Source organism: Lacerta agilis, chromosome 8, assembly GCF_009819535.1.
Source record: "Lacerta agilis isolate rLacAgi1 chromosome 8, rLacAgi1.pri, whole genome shotgun sequence".
Lineage (NCBI taxonomy): Eukaryota > Metazoa > Chordata > Lepidosauria > Squamata > Lacertidae > Lacerta > Lacerta agilis.
Genome location: NC_046319.1, coordinates 80,774,319 through 80,790,473, shown reverse-complemented (window position 1 = coordinate 80,790,473; position 16,155 = coordinate 80,774,319). Strand labels below are relative to the sequence as shown.

The 16,155-nt window shown below is 48.8% G+C and overlaps 1 protein-coding gene across 1 annotated transcript in view; it reads left to right on the top strand.

Moving 5' to 3' along the window:
* The window catches only part of PPP1R13L (protein phosphatase 1 regulatory subunit 13 like), a 46,045-nt gene extending 37,060 nt beyond the window's left edge, over positions 1-8,985 (top strand). The window contains exons 8-13 of the mRNA XM_033158570.1: positions 326-870; positions 2,154-2,291; positions 3,383-3,516; positions 4,622-4,788; positions 6,050-6,249; positions 8,612-8,985. Coding sequence (XP_033014461.1) covers positions 326-870; positions 2,154-2,291; positions 3,383-3,516; positions 4,622-4,788; positions 6,050-6,249; positions 8,612-8,650 — 1,223 coding nt within the window. The 3' untranslated portion in view covers positions 8,651-8,985. The remainder of the gene's footprint in view (positions 1-325; positions 871-2,153; positions 2,292-3,382; positions 3,517-4,621; positions 4,789-6,049; positions 6,250-8,611) is intronic.
* Positions 8,986-16,155: the final 7,170 nt, after the last annotated feature.

The window sequence follows — 16,155 nt, the reverse complement described above, 5'->3', positions numbered from 1 at the left end:
TCAACGGAAACGTTTGAGAACCGAGGTTCCACTGTATAAGAAAGGAGATTTTGACTAAACATCAGGAATAACTTTCTGGACGGAAGAGCCGTTTGGCAGTAGAACGGCCTCCCTCCGGAGGTTGTGGACTCTCCTTCCTTGGTGGTTTTTAAGTAGAGATCAGATGGCCATCTCTCAGGGATGCTTTAGCATTGCAGGGGGTTGGACTGGATGACCCTTGGGGGTCCCTTCCGACGCCACAACTCCAACATTCGTGTCCCAGGGAGCGCTCCCTTTCCTAGGAACGGCATCCCCAGTGGTGACCCCTCTCTTCTTTCCCTTCCAGGAAACGGTGTGGCCAAAACCGCTAGCCCCCCGTCCGAGCCCGTCCGCATTGTCCCCATCGTCTTGACCGGGGGCGACGCGGAGGCCGAGCTGGAGAGCCTCCTTCCGGGAGGGGAGCCGGCCGAAGCGGAAGAGGTCCCCCGGCCCCTGAGCCCCACCCGCCTGCAGCCTCTGCTGCCCCCCGAGGCCCAGAAAGTGCCCGAGTTCGAGGAGGTGGCTCGGGTCCTGGCAGAGATGCCGCGGCCCCTGAAGCGCCGCGGCTCCATGGAGCAGTGTCCCGGCCCCGCCCTGCCCCCCACCCACAAGAACCAGTACCGCCAGATCATCAGCCGCCTCTTCCACCACCAACCCCGCAAGGAGGACGCCGTCTTGGCCGGAGAAGCATCCCCGCAGACAGAGCTCTCGCCCATCACCGAGGCCACGGAGCAGAGGCCGCCAGGGGCTGTGGCGCCCCCCAGCCCAGCAGCCCCCCTGCCACCAATGCCGGCGCCCCCCATTCCGCCTCCGCCAGAGAGCCCAGTGAGCTTCAGTCCTTTGCCCAGTCCGGTAGGTGTATGGCAGGGTTGGGGCCGCATTGCCTTGTGGACAAGCTTCCGGGGTCCGCATGTGGGTGGTGGGCGGGGTCAAAAGTGGGCGGGGCCAATTATCATCATCATAATTTACTTCACCAGCAGGTCCCAGGTCAGGTTCAACAACTTAAGAACCATTTGGTTGGGCTGCATTTCCATCCAAGCAGTTTCTGATAAGAACTGTTAACTTTTAAGAACTGGTGCACAACTGTGCTTTTCTTTTTCTTCCTCCCTCCCCGTTCCTGTTTCCTTTTGTGCCGTTTCCTGTTGGGACTGGCCGTTGCCGGAAGGGAAAGTTGGGCGGAGCGATGGGTGGTGGTCTCTTGCTTTTGTATGGTGGGCGGCATACTCCGGGCAAAGGCACACGCACAAACACAAGCGTGCAAACACAAACGTGCCGCCACCCACTCCACAAACACACTCACCTCTTCATCCGGGCAGGCAAGGACACACTCCAGCCAAGCAAAAAGCACTCTGAGGGTGCGGATCAGGGCCTTTGAGTCCGATACAGAGGCTTGTAAGGCTTCATCCAGCCCAGGGGCCTGAGCTCTCCCACCCCTGGTCTCTGCCTTAAATGCCATTTGTACCCACATTAGAAAGTGGGCACCTTCATTCGGCCTCTAAAGCACATGGGGACTGGCCTGCCGTTCAGTATCCACATTCAGTATGACTCCCACATTCCCCAGCCAGTACAGTTACGCGATGGGAGTTACAACCAAAGAATCGCAGAGTTGGAAGGGGCACCTGGGGGTCATCTAGTCCAACCCCCTGCAATGCAGGAATCTCGACGAAAGCATCCGTGACGTGGATTGCGTGGGTCGTAGCCTAAAACATCCGGAGGACACCAGGTTGTCGATGAGGACTGCAGCGCAGTAACCCACATGGAACTGGGAGGTGCCTCTGCACATGTGCAGAGCGCTTCCCCCCGCCAGCACCAGAAAGGCTGAGCTAAACAGAACAGGTCACGGGAGAGAACAACCCCCCCCCCCCGTTCTCTGTCTGTGTGCATGGAAGCCCGGAGAGCTGCTGCCTGTCAGAGTTGACAGTTCTGGCCTAGATGGAGGCAAACGGTCTGTAGAAGTCTGCTTCTTTAAAAAGGAGAGAGGCTAAACCCGCAAGACCTCGAACCCAGTCCCCGGATGTCCCTGGTAGTTGTGCTGTAGTTATTGACTAGATAGCGCTCTGCACCTGCTCAGAGGCATTGTGGCCTTTTTTTATTATTATTACGCTTCACATGTTCCTGCCTCTGCCATTCAACAGGAGAAGCGCTCGGTGCTGCGCAAGGGGGCCTCCCCACGGAAGCGGCTGATAAAGAGGGCGCGACTCAACCCCCTGGTTCTGCTGCTGGATGCGGCCCTGACTGGCGAGTTGGAAGTCGTGAAGGAAGCCATGAAGGAGGTGAGGTTTTTTTTTGGGGGGGGTGTATCTTTGGGGAGTGTCCTGGCTGGGTTTTGGGGAGAGCGCAGAAGGAGTTCTGTTGATATCCCAAAGCCTGTGGCGCGGCCGACTTCAGGGATCCTGCGCGCTGTTCTGGTCGCCTCGGCACGAAAAGGAGATCGCAAAGTTGGGAAAGGTTCCGAAACAACCGGGGAGATGGAGAAAGGTTGCAGGGCTTGGGAGTTTTTTTTTAATTTAGGAAAGAGGTGAGTCAGAGGGGACGTGGGGGAAATTTATGAAATTACGCAGGGCATGAAGGAAGCAGAGAGAGAGAAAAGGTTGTCTCCCTCTCTCGTAACACTGAATGCCGGAAGGTTCGGGGCAGAGAAAAGAAAACCCTCCTTCATGCGGTTAAACTGTGGAACTCCCTCCCACAGGAAACAGCTACAGCCACTGATCCAGATGGCTTTAAAAGAGGATTAGACAAATTCAAGGAGGAGGACAGGGCTATTGATGGCTTCTAGCCACAATGGCTGGGGACCCAGGTGGTGCTGTGGGTTAAACCACTGAGCCTCTTCGGCTTGCCGATCAGAAGGTCGGCGGTTTGAATCCCCGCGACGGGGTGAGCTCCCGTTGCTCGGTCCCAGCTCCTGCCCACCTAGCAGTTCGAAAGCACGTCAAAGTGCAAGTAGATAAATAGGCACTGCTCCGGCGGGAAGGTAAACGGCGTTTCCGTGCGCTGCTCTGGTTCGCCAGAAGCGGCTTAGTCATGCTGGCCACATGACCCGGAAGCTGCCTGCGGACAAACGGCAGGAGCTGGGACCGAGCAACGGGAGCTCACCCCGTCACGGGGATTTGAACCGCCGACCTTCCGATCGGCAAGCCCTAGGCTCTGTTGCTTAGACCACAGCGCCACCCGCGTCCCTTTTAATGTTTAATAGATTATTGTATTTTAATATTCTGTTGGAAGCCGCCCAGAGTGGCTGGGTTATAAATAATAAATCATTATTATTATTATATTATTATTATAAGTAAAATAAAAACCATGGGAGCTGAAACACACACAAGCACGTGGACCCTCCTAAAGTGCATTTCTCTGCTTCTTCCCCCAGCTGAACGACCCGAGCCAGCCCAATGACGAGGGCATCACTGCCCTCCACAATGCCATCTGCGGTGCCAACTACAACATCGTAGACTACCTGATCAACATTGGGGCCAACGTCAACTCCCCGGACAGCCATGGATGGTGAGCCTTTTTTTTTTTTAATTTATCCGAAATCCCTCAAAGCAGCTTACTAAAAAAAAAAAAAGCTAAAACAATTAAATTGTTGCTCTTAGGATTCTTGGGTTTCCCTTGTTTTCCATTTTCATTATGTATTCTGTGTCTTTTAGATCGTAATTTTGTGTTGTGAGCCGCCCTGCAGGTGTAGGAAGGTGTGCAAATGTTAATGTTAATAATAATAATAATAATAATAATAATAATAATAATAATACGATATTTGAAAAGTTACAATATCAACCGGCTAAAAAGAAAACTTGCCTCAGTTTTCTGAGCACCCGGGTGGGCTTGTCTAAACAAGGACGTTTCTAGCAAGTGCCGAAAAGGCCTTACGGCAAAGGCGCCTGCCCGGATATCAAGAGGCAGGGAGTTCCAAAGTCTAGGAGCTGCCACAGTAAGCCATCTACAAATGCAGAACGGGGAATATGGGGCCCCTGGAACAGGGCCAGATCCACCGGCCGAAGTGGCTGAGTGGGCGTTTGTGGGGTGAAGTGATCTCGCCGACAAACCGGTTTTCCAAGTTGCTAAGAGCTTCTTGTACCAGTTATTAACACCTTAAACATGGCAGCGAGTGCGGATCCCTGAGCACAGGTGTTCTACCCTGGCCAGCCCTTGGCTTTTGTCAGCAATCGGGCTGCAGTGATTCCCCGGGGGAAGGTAGGAAGTGTAGCTGCAATGCCCCACAGCTTCCTTCTCTCCCTACATCCCCGCCATCCCCCAAGCACTTTGGGAGGCTGGGGGAGTCCCTGGAGGCACCCAGGTCGCCAGCCCAGGAGGAAGCTGCAGGACCACAGAAAGGGAACCCTAGGGGCCATCTAGTCCAACCCCCTGCAATGCAGGAATCGCAGTTAAGTCGTACGAACAGGGCACACACGCACCTTAACTGAGCTTGGGTGTTTTTCCGTTTTAATGTATTTTAATCTTTGTTGGAAGCTGCCCAGAGTGGCTGGGGAAACCCAGCCAGATGGGCGGTGAACAAATAATAATAAATAATAATAATAATAATAATAATAATAATAATAATAATAATAATAATAATAATAATAATAATTCGATCCCCTCTCTTTCCCAGGACACCCTTACACTGTGCTGCCTCCTGCAACGACACGGCCATCTGCGTAGCCCTGGTCAAGCACGGAGCGGCCATTTTCGCCACCACTTTCAGCGACGGCAGCATGGCCATCGAGAAGTGCGACCCATACCGCGAGGGCTACAGCGAATGCTTCAGTTACCTGGCAGGTGAGGCGGCAGGTGGGCGGCCGGGGGTGGGGTGGGGGACACAGGCACTGAGAAGTCCTGTGCCACACAGCTGCAAGACATTTCCATGTGCTAAATTACACATATTGCAGCTGCACTATGTAGTCCGGCGATTTTTTTTTCAGAAGGGGGAAAACAAACAAACAAACAAATGGGCCATGGGTTTCTGAGCTGGGGGGAGAACCTGCTGGATGAGGCCAAAGGGGGCCCACCTAGTCCAGCCTCCTGCCCTCGCGGTGGCCAAATACCCCTAAGAACCTGGGGGTCTGGATAGACTGCTCCTGGACCTGGAGGTTCCACGAGGACATACCAAGAGCATGTCTGCTGGATCAGGCCCCATCTGCTCCAGCGTCCTCTTCTCTCACTGGCCAACCATAGAATCATAGAATCCTAGAGTTGGAAGAGACCACCAGGGCCATCCAGTCCAACCCCCTGCCAAGCAGGAAACACCATCAAAGCATTCCTGACAGGTGGCTGTCAAGCCTCCGCTTAAAGACCTCCAAAGAAGGAGACAGCTCTCACTTCCATACATCACTACTGGGAAAACCATAGCTTTAACTATACGGACCTTTGTCGGCAAGGTGATGTCTCTGCTTTTTAAGATGCTGTCTAGGTTTGTCATTGTTTTCCTCCCCCTAACCACGCACAATTGACAGGGAAGCTTAGGAGGAACGGCTGGGGGGGGGGTTGTCAACAGTCCCCCCCCCTCCAGCAGTTGCTGTCTGAGCGGGTCGGTCCTAGGAGTCTGATGAGATGAACAAACCGGTACTCGCCAGCAGTCGCTCTTCATTCAGTGGCTCCGGGCAGATAAATGACCCCCAAAATGTCATCGACCCCACTGCTGAATCGCTGCCGAGTATCCCCACCCAAAACTGCCCTATGGCCGCTGGATATGTCCAAATGCGCTCTCTGTCCCTGCCACCTAATCAAATGAAACGACAGCCATCCCCTTCACCCTTCGCTGAGCCCAAAACCTGCTCGTGTTGATGCTTCCAAAGGCCTAGCCGGGCACCCCCAAACTCGGCCCTCCAGCTGTTTTGAGACTACAACTCCCATCATCCCTAACTAACAGGACCAGCGATGATGGGAATTGTAGTCCCAAAACAGCTGGAGGGCCGAGTTTGGGGGTGCCTGGCGTAGTGGCAGAGCATCTGACACCACAATTCAGGTGGTAGGTGGCAGTGAAGTCATGAGTTTTGATCCACATTTTTGGGGTGTGTGTGCTCCCCGTTCCTCATTGCAGATGTTGAGCAGAACATGGGCCTGATGAACAACGGGGTGGTCTATGCCTTGTGGGATTATAGCGCCGAGTTCAGCGACGAACTTTCTTTCCGCGAGGGGGAGCCCGTCACCGTGTTGCGGCACGAGAGCCCCGATGAAACGGACTGGTGGTGGGCGTCTCTCTACGGCCAGGAAGGCTACGTGCCCAAGAACTACTTCGGGGTGAGTGTTCGAAACACGCGCGAGATCCTGGGGAAATTGGGAAGGAAAGAAAGTAAGAAATTTATTAAATTTTACCAATAAAACATACAATGCAAAATAAAACAAAACAAACAACAAAAACTACAAAAATACAAAAATCAAATTATCCTTAACTTATTCATAACATTATATTGGGACCTCCTCACATCCTCTCTTCTGCGTTCACTTCTAATCCTCTTTAGTAACTTTGTAACATTATAAAATCCTCTTTTTCATCAAATCTTAATCTTTATAATCAATAATCATAACTAAACTCTTAATCCTAATAAAAATAAACATAACATATTTCTAACTACTTGTAAAGAAAATAATGAGATATAGAGGATAACGACATGTGAAAATAAGTTAAGGATATAGGATAAAGTTATTAGAGGTAAAGTTTAGAGGTTTAAGTAACTGAAATAGAGAGTAAAAAGGAAGATGGAATTGTGTGAAAGAAAGATTTATATGGGAAACCAGGAGGGAGTGGTTGGAGGAAGATGTGAGAGAGAAATTGAGATAAATCTTAGATTAGTGTAGTGTTCTGTTTTATGTATTGTGTTATTGTTGTGACGTGTTGTTTTCTTGTTGTTATGTATGTCTAGTTTTAAAAAATCAATGAATATATTTTTTTAAAAAGCACACACGCAAGGATGGGATGGGAGGTTCAAAGGCTACGAAGGACTCGTCCACAAATATATTGACAGCTGCACGAATTATTATAGCTAGGAAGTGGAAGGGGCAAGCAGAATATAAAATGGAAGAATGGTATAAAGAGGTGTGGGATTTAGCAGTTAATGATAAATTAACATGTGCCATTAAGGTGAGACGGGGAATAGGCAGTAGAAAGGATTTCGAGGAGATATGGAGGGTGTTTGTAGAATTTGTACTGTTAAAAGGGGTCAAACCATCGCAAGAGGTGTTTAAATTCTGAGAGGTTGGATAGTTACAAGAGTTATTCTTATTTATTTATGATTATTACTTCGTCAAAAATTTAAAAAAAATAATTTTTAAAACACACACACAGACGTGTGAGGGTCCCTTTGTTTACGCTGTATAATAATAATAATAATAATAATAATAATAATAATAATAATAATAATATACCCATCTGGCTGGGTTTCCCCAGCCACTATGGGCGGCTCCCAACCCAATATTAAAAACACAATACAGCATTAAACATTAAAAACTTCCCTAAACAGGGCTGCCTTCAGAGGTCAGTAAGATAGTTGCTTATTGCCTTGACATCTGATGGGAGGGCGTTCCACAGGGCGGGCGCCACCACCGAGAAGGCCCTCTGCCTGGTTCCCTGCAACCTCACTTCTCGCAGGGAGGGAACCGCCAGAAGACCCTCGGAGCTGGACCTCTGCATCCGGGCTGGACGATGGGGGTGGAGACGCTCCTTCAGGTCTACTGGACCGAGGCCGTTTAGGGCTTTAAAAGTCAGCACCAACACTTTGAATTGTGCTCGGAAACGTCCCGGGAGCCAATGCAGACATAGCTGTCAACTTTCCCTTTTTTTGCGGGAAATTCCCTTATTCCAGCGCTGTTTCCCAATGCAAAAGAAAAAAAAAGGTCAACAGCTTTGAACGCAGATCTCTCTGAACCAGTGTTATATGGTCTCGGCGGCCGCTCCCAGTCGCCAGTCTAGCTTCCCTGTAAAAGCACCCAGCACCCAACGATCCTCTGCTTGCGTTGTTAACCTCAGAAAAAAATACAAAACCGTGTATATCACTGGAAGAATTGCATAAATATGAAACTAAACCGACAATATCATAATGCAAAGGGCATTTATAAATATTTCATCAGAGGCAAACCTATATATGCTTTAAATCATCAAAGTGCTAGTACAAAGTGCAATTTACAAAGTGCAAAAATACAAAGTGCCATATAATGTTTGATATAATGATGAAGACGGTGTAGCAAATGTCTTATCAGACGCGTAGGTCCATCCTCACAATGTTGGGGAAGGTTATTCAGAATCCCTCCAACATGTGGGTGTGTTCTCCCGACGGGTGGCTAGCTTCAACCTTCCCGTTTCACCAACGGTTTCTTCAAGGTCTGGACTTTTCATCAAATCAGAACAAAGAAAGAAAACATAACTCAGCTATTCACAGTGCCTCAGACTCCCATCCTTCCAATACAATTCTTCCAGTGATATACGCGGTTTTGTATTTTTTTCTGAGGTACAGACACCGTGACTGTCTGTTGTTGTTTCTACGTTGTTAACCAGCAATGAGCTTCTTGCGGCCGCGAGGATCCAGCCTGGCGGGCTGGTTTCCATGCCCTGCTGGGCTGCCCTGTTCCAAAATACGCAAGCAACCTGCGCTTCTCTCCCCCGCAGCTCTTCCCCAGGGTGAGGCCGCAGCAGAGGAAAGCGTGACGTTTCGGAGGGAGGAACCCCGTCGCTGCCGTCCCAGGAGGGACCTGAGGAATGTGCCCGGGCAGGATCCTGAAGAGCAGCTACGCAGTGCGGATGAATCGCCTCGCCTACCCGAGGAGGCTGTCTGTCTGGCATCCTCGGATGCGCTATAATGGTGGAGGGAAGGGAGAGACATGCAAAGATGGGCGACTCCTTGGCTCTCTCCCTGTGTTTGTGTGTGTGTGTGTTTGGAAAAGCATGCCTAAAAGGAGAGGGTCTGGCCTGCCTTATTTTTTTACTATCTGCCTTCCTCTCCTTCTGCTTCCGTTAAGGACCTGCCCGACGTTAGGAAGGGTGATAGTATTTTATTTTATTTTTTGCATAGAATTGTAGCGTTGGAAGGGAGCCCCTGGGAGTCATCTAGCCCAGGCATAGGCAAACTCGGCCCTCCGGGTGTTTTGGGACTACAATCCCCATCTTCCCTAGCTAACAGGACCAGCGGTCAGGGATGATGGGAATTGTAGTCTCAAAACATCTGGAGGGCCGGAGTTTGCCTATGCCTGATCTAGCCCAACCCACTGCAACGCAGGAAGCTCAGCTGAGGAATCCCTGGCGGATGGGAATGCCAACCTCCGAGGAAGGAAAGCCCCCCACCACTTGGGATTCTGGCTCCAGCGGCCGGAAAGTTTTTGCCCCTTTCATCCAAACGGAAATTCAGATGCTGGGGTGACTATTTGATTTGCCCAAGGGGTACGTAGCGCACCTCTGGTGGAATCCTTCCCATAAATCCACCCACAGGACCCACCCCCTTTTTTTTTGCTCCTGCTCCAGCCTTGCCTCTCAAAGAGATGGCCCCCCTCCCTCCCAGCTCCTACCCTGAGCATATTCAGAGGTGCCTGAGCTGCTCTCCATCCTCCTGGCTTCCCTGCCTCTCTGGACATGTCCGCCAGCTGGTCTCTCTGCTCCCAGCTCTGGCCACGTTGCCAACATCTTCCTCTGGGACTCGGCGTGAGAACTTCAGCAGCGGCAACTGCCTCCCTCGCTCATTTCTACGATCGCTGCTCAGCTGCACTTCTCCCTCCACGAATCTCTGGCTCCCTGTCCCAGCGTTGCAACTGGAGACGTGAAAGAAGAGAGGACCTCACTAACCCTGGAACTTGCAGTTTCAACGGGAACCTCGAGGAGAGCTCCCTCCCTGCCCAGGAGGAGGGCTCCGCAGGACGGGACCGTGGCCTGGGCAAAACCCACTGCTTCCTGCCTCTTTTGACTTTTGCACAAATGGGAGCTGCGAGGGCGCTTGTGCCTCGGTGAGTTTGCCTCGCCAAGAGGCTGTTGCCTTCTACACAGCTCCATCTAGCCCAATGTGGCCTTACACTGACTGGCAGCAGGCTCTCTGGCACAGAGACGCCTTCCCTGCTGCTAGCTCCCTGATCTTCCTAGCTGGAAAGGCCCCGCTTTGAACCCAAGACTTTCTGCATGTCAAGCATGGTCTCTGCACCAGAGCTGGGCTGCCTCCCTTCAGACTGTGGAGGGAACGCCGGCTCAAATGCAACAGCTCTGTTTTGCTGTGCCTTTCCCCCACTCCTAAAGCCTTCCCATCACACCTGACACTCATCCTCCTCGCACAAGGTGATCCGCGTCCTCCCTGCCTTATTTTGTGGGCTGTTATTCCGCCGAGGCCGGCCAGCCGCCATAAGAGTGGCAAGCCCCTCCACTGATCACCTGTAGCCGAGCAGATCGCTCAAACCGCAGCCAGGGGTGGCATTTTAAAGCGAATGAAAAGGATGGTGGTGGGTTAACAGATATGAAGCCAGTGTCCTGTATCCCCTTGGAAGGTTGCACCCCCCTCCAGCCCAGGCATGGGCTCCTCCAGGCAACTGCTGCAAAAAAGATTCCTCTGTTTGCAGGAAGGATTGCAGGGGGAGAATTTTGGGTTTGTGCTTCTATCAAGAACGCTGGCTGGAAAAACACAGAGCTAACTATTAAAAAGTGGACTGCTCCAGCACAGACTCCTCGTAATCCTCCTTTCAGGACGCCTCTGTTTAATATATTTTGTGAATCTATTCTTTCGATTCTTGGAGAACAGCTAACCCTGATCTCAGGGGTTCTCCATGCACGTCTGCTAGAAATAAAAGTCATGCAAGGCCAGGCAATTTAATATTTCCGAGGGATGGGCCTCTCTTGGAGATAGGCCTGTTGTTTTCTGATCTTGCCCCCCCCCCCCCCCGTCAAGACAGTTTTTCAACACGACCCACGGGAAATTGGATAACGAAAAGAAAGGAAAAACTCCTCAAGGGGATTGCATACCTTTTTCATTAAGAGGAGAGCAAACCATAGCAATAATCTGGGACATGTTTAAAGCTTTTGTCCGTGGAATCTGTATTAGTAAAAAATGTGGCGTTAAAAAGGGGGAAAGTAACATTAACGCTCAAATTGCTACAAGAAATGCTACTGCAGGAGCTTGAAACGAAACATAAATGCACACAAGACAAAAGTTTACTGTAAGCTGCCTAGGGGGGACAGGCAGAATTGGAATCATTGGAAAATATCCCAGGTACTAAACTCTGTTATCTAGGATCTGAAAAGTGGATCACATAGATTTGGAACTGAATACTTACGAACAAATTTACCACTTTGCTACGAGAGCCTCAAACGGGGAAAAGGCACTCCCTTTTAATGCAACATGGTTATTCACGTTACAGGTGGGTAGCCGTGTTGGTCTGCCATAGTCAAAACAAAAAAAGAAAGAATTTTCTAGAAAGAATTTTCGATTTTGTTATGGTTATTCACTATGTACAATCCACCGAGCATCGATTCTGCCCTCCAAAAATGCACAGGGATGCTGTAGAATAAAACTCGCTTTCTGTTTTTGCACCCGTAGAGTGTAATGGATATTTTATTAGGCATAAAACTGGAGCCACGCTCTTTGGCGAGGGGAATTACTTTTCTGTTGACGATGTATTTGTAATTGCTTATATCTAAAAAAAAGTACGTTTTAAAAAAATAATAATAAATGTGGACTAACTGGATCATCGATGTGTTGCTTCCATTTATCGGTCAGGTGCCTCTGCTGAATTGTGGAGGTATTGGGGTAGGGAGAAGGAGGGTGGATTTTGTGAACGCACCCAGGCTGATTTACGATTCTCTTTTGGCCCTAACGGAAGATCTCTGCCTTTAACAGATTCAGGTTAGACAGATACATGCACAGTTAGTGTTATGAAAACTTCCCGCGGGGGCAAGTTGAGAGACTGACCCCAAGGCGGACGAAGTCTTCCGTGCCCTCTGGCTCCTAGAGTCCAGGGGCACAATGTAATATGCAGTTGTTCCCAGCTTGAAAACAACATACACAAGCCATTTGGCTAAGATCTACTTTATTGTAGAATTAGAGCAGAATGTCTCTGCGTAGCAGCTCATAATTCAGAGCTGTGTCTTAATGCGTCTTGCATCTCCTGATGCAAAACAGAAAGGAAAAAGTACAATAGTAAAATACAATGACATCACATGTGTGGGAGCTGGTATGCCCAGTGTAATTCCCACAGAGAGGAAACATGACTCTTGAGTCTTGTGACCTTGCTGCAGCGTTCGCAGCTCGTCATGTCATAATATCACAACATCCTCCCCCGATATTAGACAATGTGAGAGCGGCGAAAGTTAAGGCATTATTAACAGAAGTAAACAAACAGTTATCATATACACAGTATGAATCTGAAGTCTTTGTTCCATCCTTGGAACTCTCTGAGACTGGTTCTACCAGTTGAAGCCTTTGATAACCAACTCTCCAGGGGACCAGAGCATTTGCTCTGTGTGTGTTGGCAGAAACAGTGTTGAACTTTGCAACCTGTTGCTGTGGCTCTCTCACATCTGTGAGGTGAGCCTGAGTGTCTCTGTTTTGAGCGCAAACTACAGCTACATTTGCAACAGCTGAGATTGCAAACTCTTTGGAGTAGCGTTTGGGCGCCTGACCCTTTGTTACTCTCTCAGATCTACGCACAAGATGTAGATCTTCTTTGCTGAGTTTCTCCTGAACAGGACTTTTTGGAGAAACTTTACCAATTGTAAACAGTGGCTCTAAAGATTCTAGCACATCATCATCTGTAGATGGCCTGGTCATATCATGAGTTCTCTCAATGACAGTTTCACCTGTGTCGGAACTAGCCGTGGTTGGGCTTGCACTGCTACTGCTGGTGTCAGTGTCCTCATATGTATTGACATCAATGGGAAAACTTTGGAGAATCTGTGTCTCCGGCTTTACAGTAGGTTCTACCTCCTGAGTAAGAATTACTGTGTTTGAGGAAGGCAATAGAATTCTGTATTGACCTTTCTCATAGCCCATAAAAATGCCTTGGATGGTTGCACCTTCAAGTGATTCCACCCACATTTGAGAACCAAAAACCTTAAGATGCTTAACAGAAGGCTTTCTGTTAAACAGTATCTCATAAGGTGAGCATTCCATTCCTTTTGGAACACTCCTGACCCAAGCATAAGTGAAGGCAGATAGGCTTTCAGCCCAATTCTGGTCAGACAGCTTTGCACTTAGCAATTGCGCCTGCATACCCTCACGTAGTATTGTGTTAATTTTAACACACAAATCTTTGTTCCATGATGATTGGCTGACAGCAACTTTGTGCCGAATGCAATGTTGACTTAGAAAGTCCTTGAACTCCTGTGAATCAAACACTGGTAATTGATTAGTATATAAACATTCAATTTTTCCATCATGCATGAAATCTATCTTAGCACAAAATTCAGTGAACTTGGCCAAGACTTGCTGCGGACTTTTCATAGTGTAAATCCATGAGAATTTAGAGAATTGATCACACAGCAATAAATAACAGGTAGCTCCGCCTCTAGATTTTGGCAGAAGTCCTATTACATCAGCAGAGACCTGCTGGAAACATCTTGTGACCTTTTCTCTGCGTGGCTGTTTGGTAGTCTCCTTGGACTTAGCAGCACCTGCAAAATAAGAGTCAACAACATCATAACAACAGTCAGTATTTTCAAAAGACAGTAAAAATAGTCCATCTTTGTTCTTCTGAGCTGTAAAGATAACTTCTCCATCCTTGGAAATTGTGCACAGTTCTTTGCGTAGCCTGAGCTCGCATCCCTTCTCGGTAAGCTGCGATGCACTTAGCAGATTGTAGGCAATTTCTGGAACATAGAGAACGTTGCTTATAGATAGCTGGAGACTCTGAAGATAAACAGTTCCAACTCCAGTCGATTTCAGGTGTGTTCCACTCACCTGCGACACGGTGGAGTCCAGCCTCTTAAAAGTCTTAAATAAACGCTTGTTTGCGGTCATGTGGTGACTGGCAGCTGAGTCAATAACAAAAGCCAGGTCAATGTCAATGTCATCCTGCTCCTGCACGCCTTGTGTAAGCAATGCAACTGTGCGCCCTTTGGAGACTTTGGCTTGCGCCTTGCCTGTAGATCCACCTGCTTGTTGGTTAGATCCTTTCTTGGGCTTTCTGCAGGTCTGGAAACTGTGTCCTCTCATTCCACAGTTTGTGCAGCGTATGACTTTAAGAGCTTGCACATGCTCAGTTGGACCACTAGGTGGGGTTGAGGACGCTCTTGCTTCACTCCCCCTTCCATTAGCCTCATTTTGAGCAGCACAACGATCTTGCTCATTTAGCAAAGTTGAGAAGACTCTGGCAACGGTTAAGTTTTGAGCATCCTGGGCACCTAGCTGTGATGCAATAGCACTATAACCGGCATGGAGGCTATTCAAAACCATGAAACAAAACACATCTTCGTTCAATTGAACGTTGCGTTGTGCGAGTTCACTTCTTAATTCTTTCATATGGTTAAGATGCGAACGCAAATTGTCTCCCTCCTTTAACCTTAGGTTGGTGAGACGTTGGAAATGCAGCATGGAACTTCCTGCCGCAATCCTTAAATGTTCATTTTGCAAAACAACCCAATAATCATTAGCGTGGACCAAATCTCTGACGTGTATTAACTGAGATTGGTCAAGATGCAAAACAATGGTCGCCTTCGCCTGATTATCCCTGTTCAGCCATCGAGGGCCAGGGAGCAGTGGAGGGGCATTAGTGACCACATCAAGCAAATTCTGCCTGGTAAGCACAGCTTCCATTTTAATACGCCATGTCTGATAATTTTCATCAGTGAGAAGTGGACAAAGGGAGCTGCTGCTCTGCTTGCTATCCTTTGCCATTGTGGCGAAAAAGCAGGCTTTTTACTCTCTGTATTCAGAAAGCAAATTAAGCAAACAAACCTAGCCTTTTGAGGTTTATTGCCTCGTAAATCAGTCCGGCTACTCACAGTCCAATTAACGCGTCTTCTTCTCACAGCGGGAAACGGCCGTCTTCAGCACGAAATAACTCCCCCGGAACGAAGCACGCAGTTTAAGGCTGCTTTCTTTGCCGGCAGATAAACATCAGGCAGAAGTCAATCAGAGGTCCGATGTTCGGAAACCATCCTCTGCTACCAATGTTATGAAAACTTCCCGCGGGGGCAAGTTGAGAGACTGACCCCAAGGCGGACGAAGTCTTCCGTGCCCTCTGGCTCCTAGAGTCCAGGGGCACAATGTAATATGCAGTTGTTCCCAGCTTGAAAACAACATACACAAGCCATTTGGCTAAGATCTACTTTATTGTAGAATTAGAGCAGAATGTCTCTGCGTAGCAGCTCATAATTCAGAGCTGTGTCTTAATGCGTCTTGCATCTCCTGATGCAAAACAGAAAGGAAAAAGTACAATAGTAAAATACAATGACATCACATGTGTGGGAGCTGGTATGCCCAGTGTAATTCCCACAGAGAGGAAACATGACTCTTGAGTCTTGTGACCTTGCTGCAGCGTTCGCAGCTCGTCATGTCATAATATCACAACAGTTAGTTCCCCTTGTTCCTACGCTAATTGACACCATCAGCTATGAATCATAGAATCCTAGAGTTGGAAGAGACCACAAGGGCCATCCAGTCCAACCCCCTGCCAAGCAGGAAACACCATCAAAGCATTCCTGACAGATGGCTGTCAAGCCTCTGCTTAAAGACCTCCAAAGAAGGAGACTCCACCACACTCCTTGGCAGCAAATCCCACTGTCCAACAGCTCTTACTGTCAGGAAGTTCTTCCTAATGTTTAGGTGGAATCTTGTTTCTTGTAGTTTGAATCCATTGCCCCATGTCCGCTTCTCTGGAGCAGCAGAAAACAACCTTTCTCCCTCCTCTAGAGGACATCCTTTTATATATTTGAACATGGCTATCATATCCCCACCTTAACCTTCTCTTCTCCAGGCTAAACATACCCAGCTCCCTAAGCCGTTCCTCATAAGGCATTGTTTCCAGGCCTTGGACCATTTTGGTTGCCCTCTTCTGGACACGTTCCAGCTTGTCAGTATCCTTCTTGAACTGTGGTGCCCAGAACTGGACACAGTATTCCAGGTGAGGTCTGACCAGAGCGCTTGACCTGCAATTCGCCTTGAAATACGGCATAATTTTTTATCTCCTGAAACATTTGCTTGCTCACTCCTTTTCAAACCCGTCAAATATGGCCTCGTTTCTCTT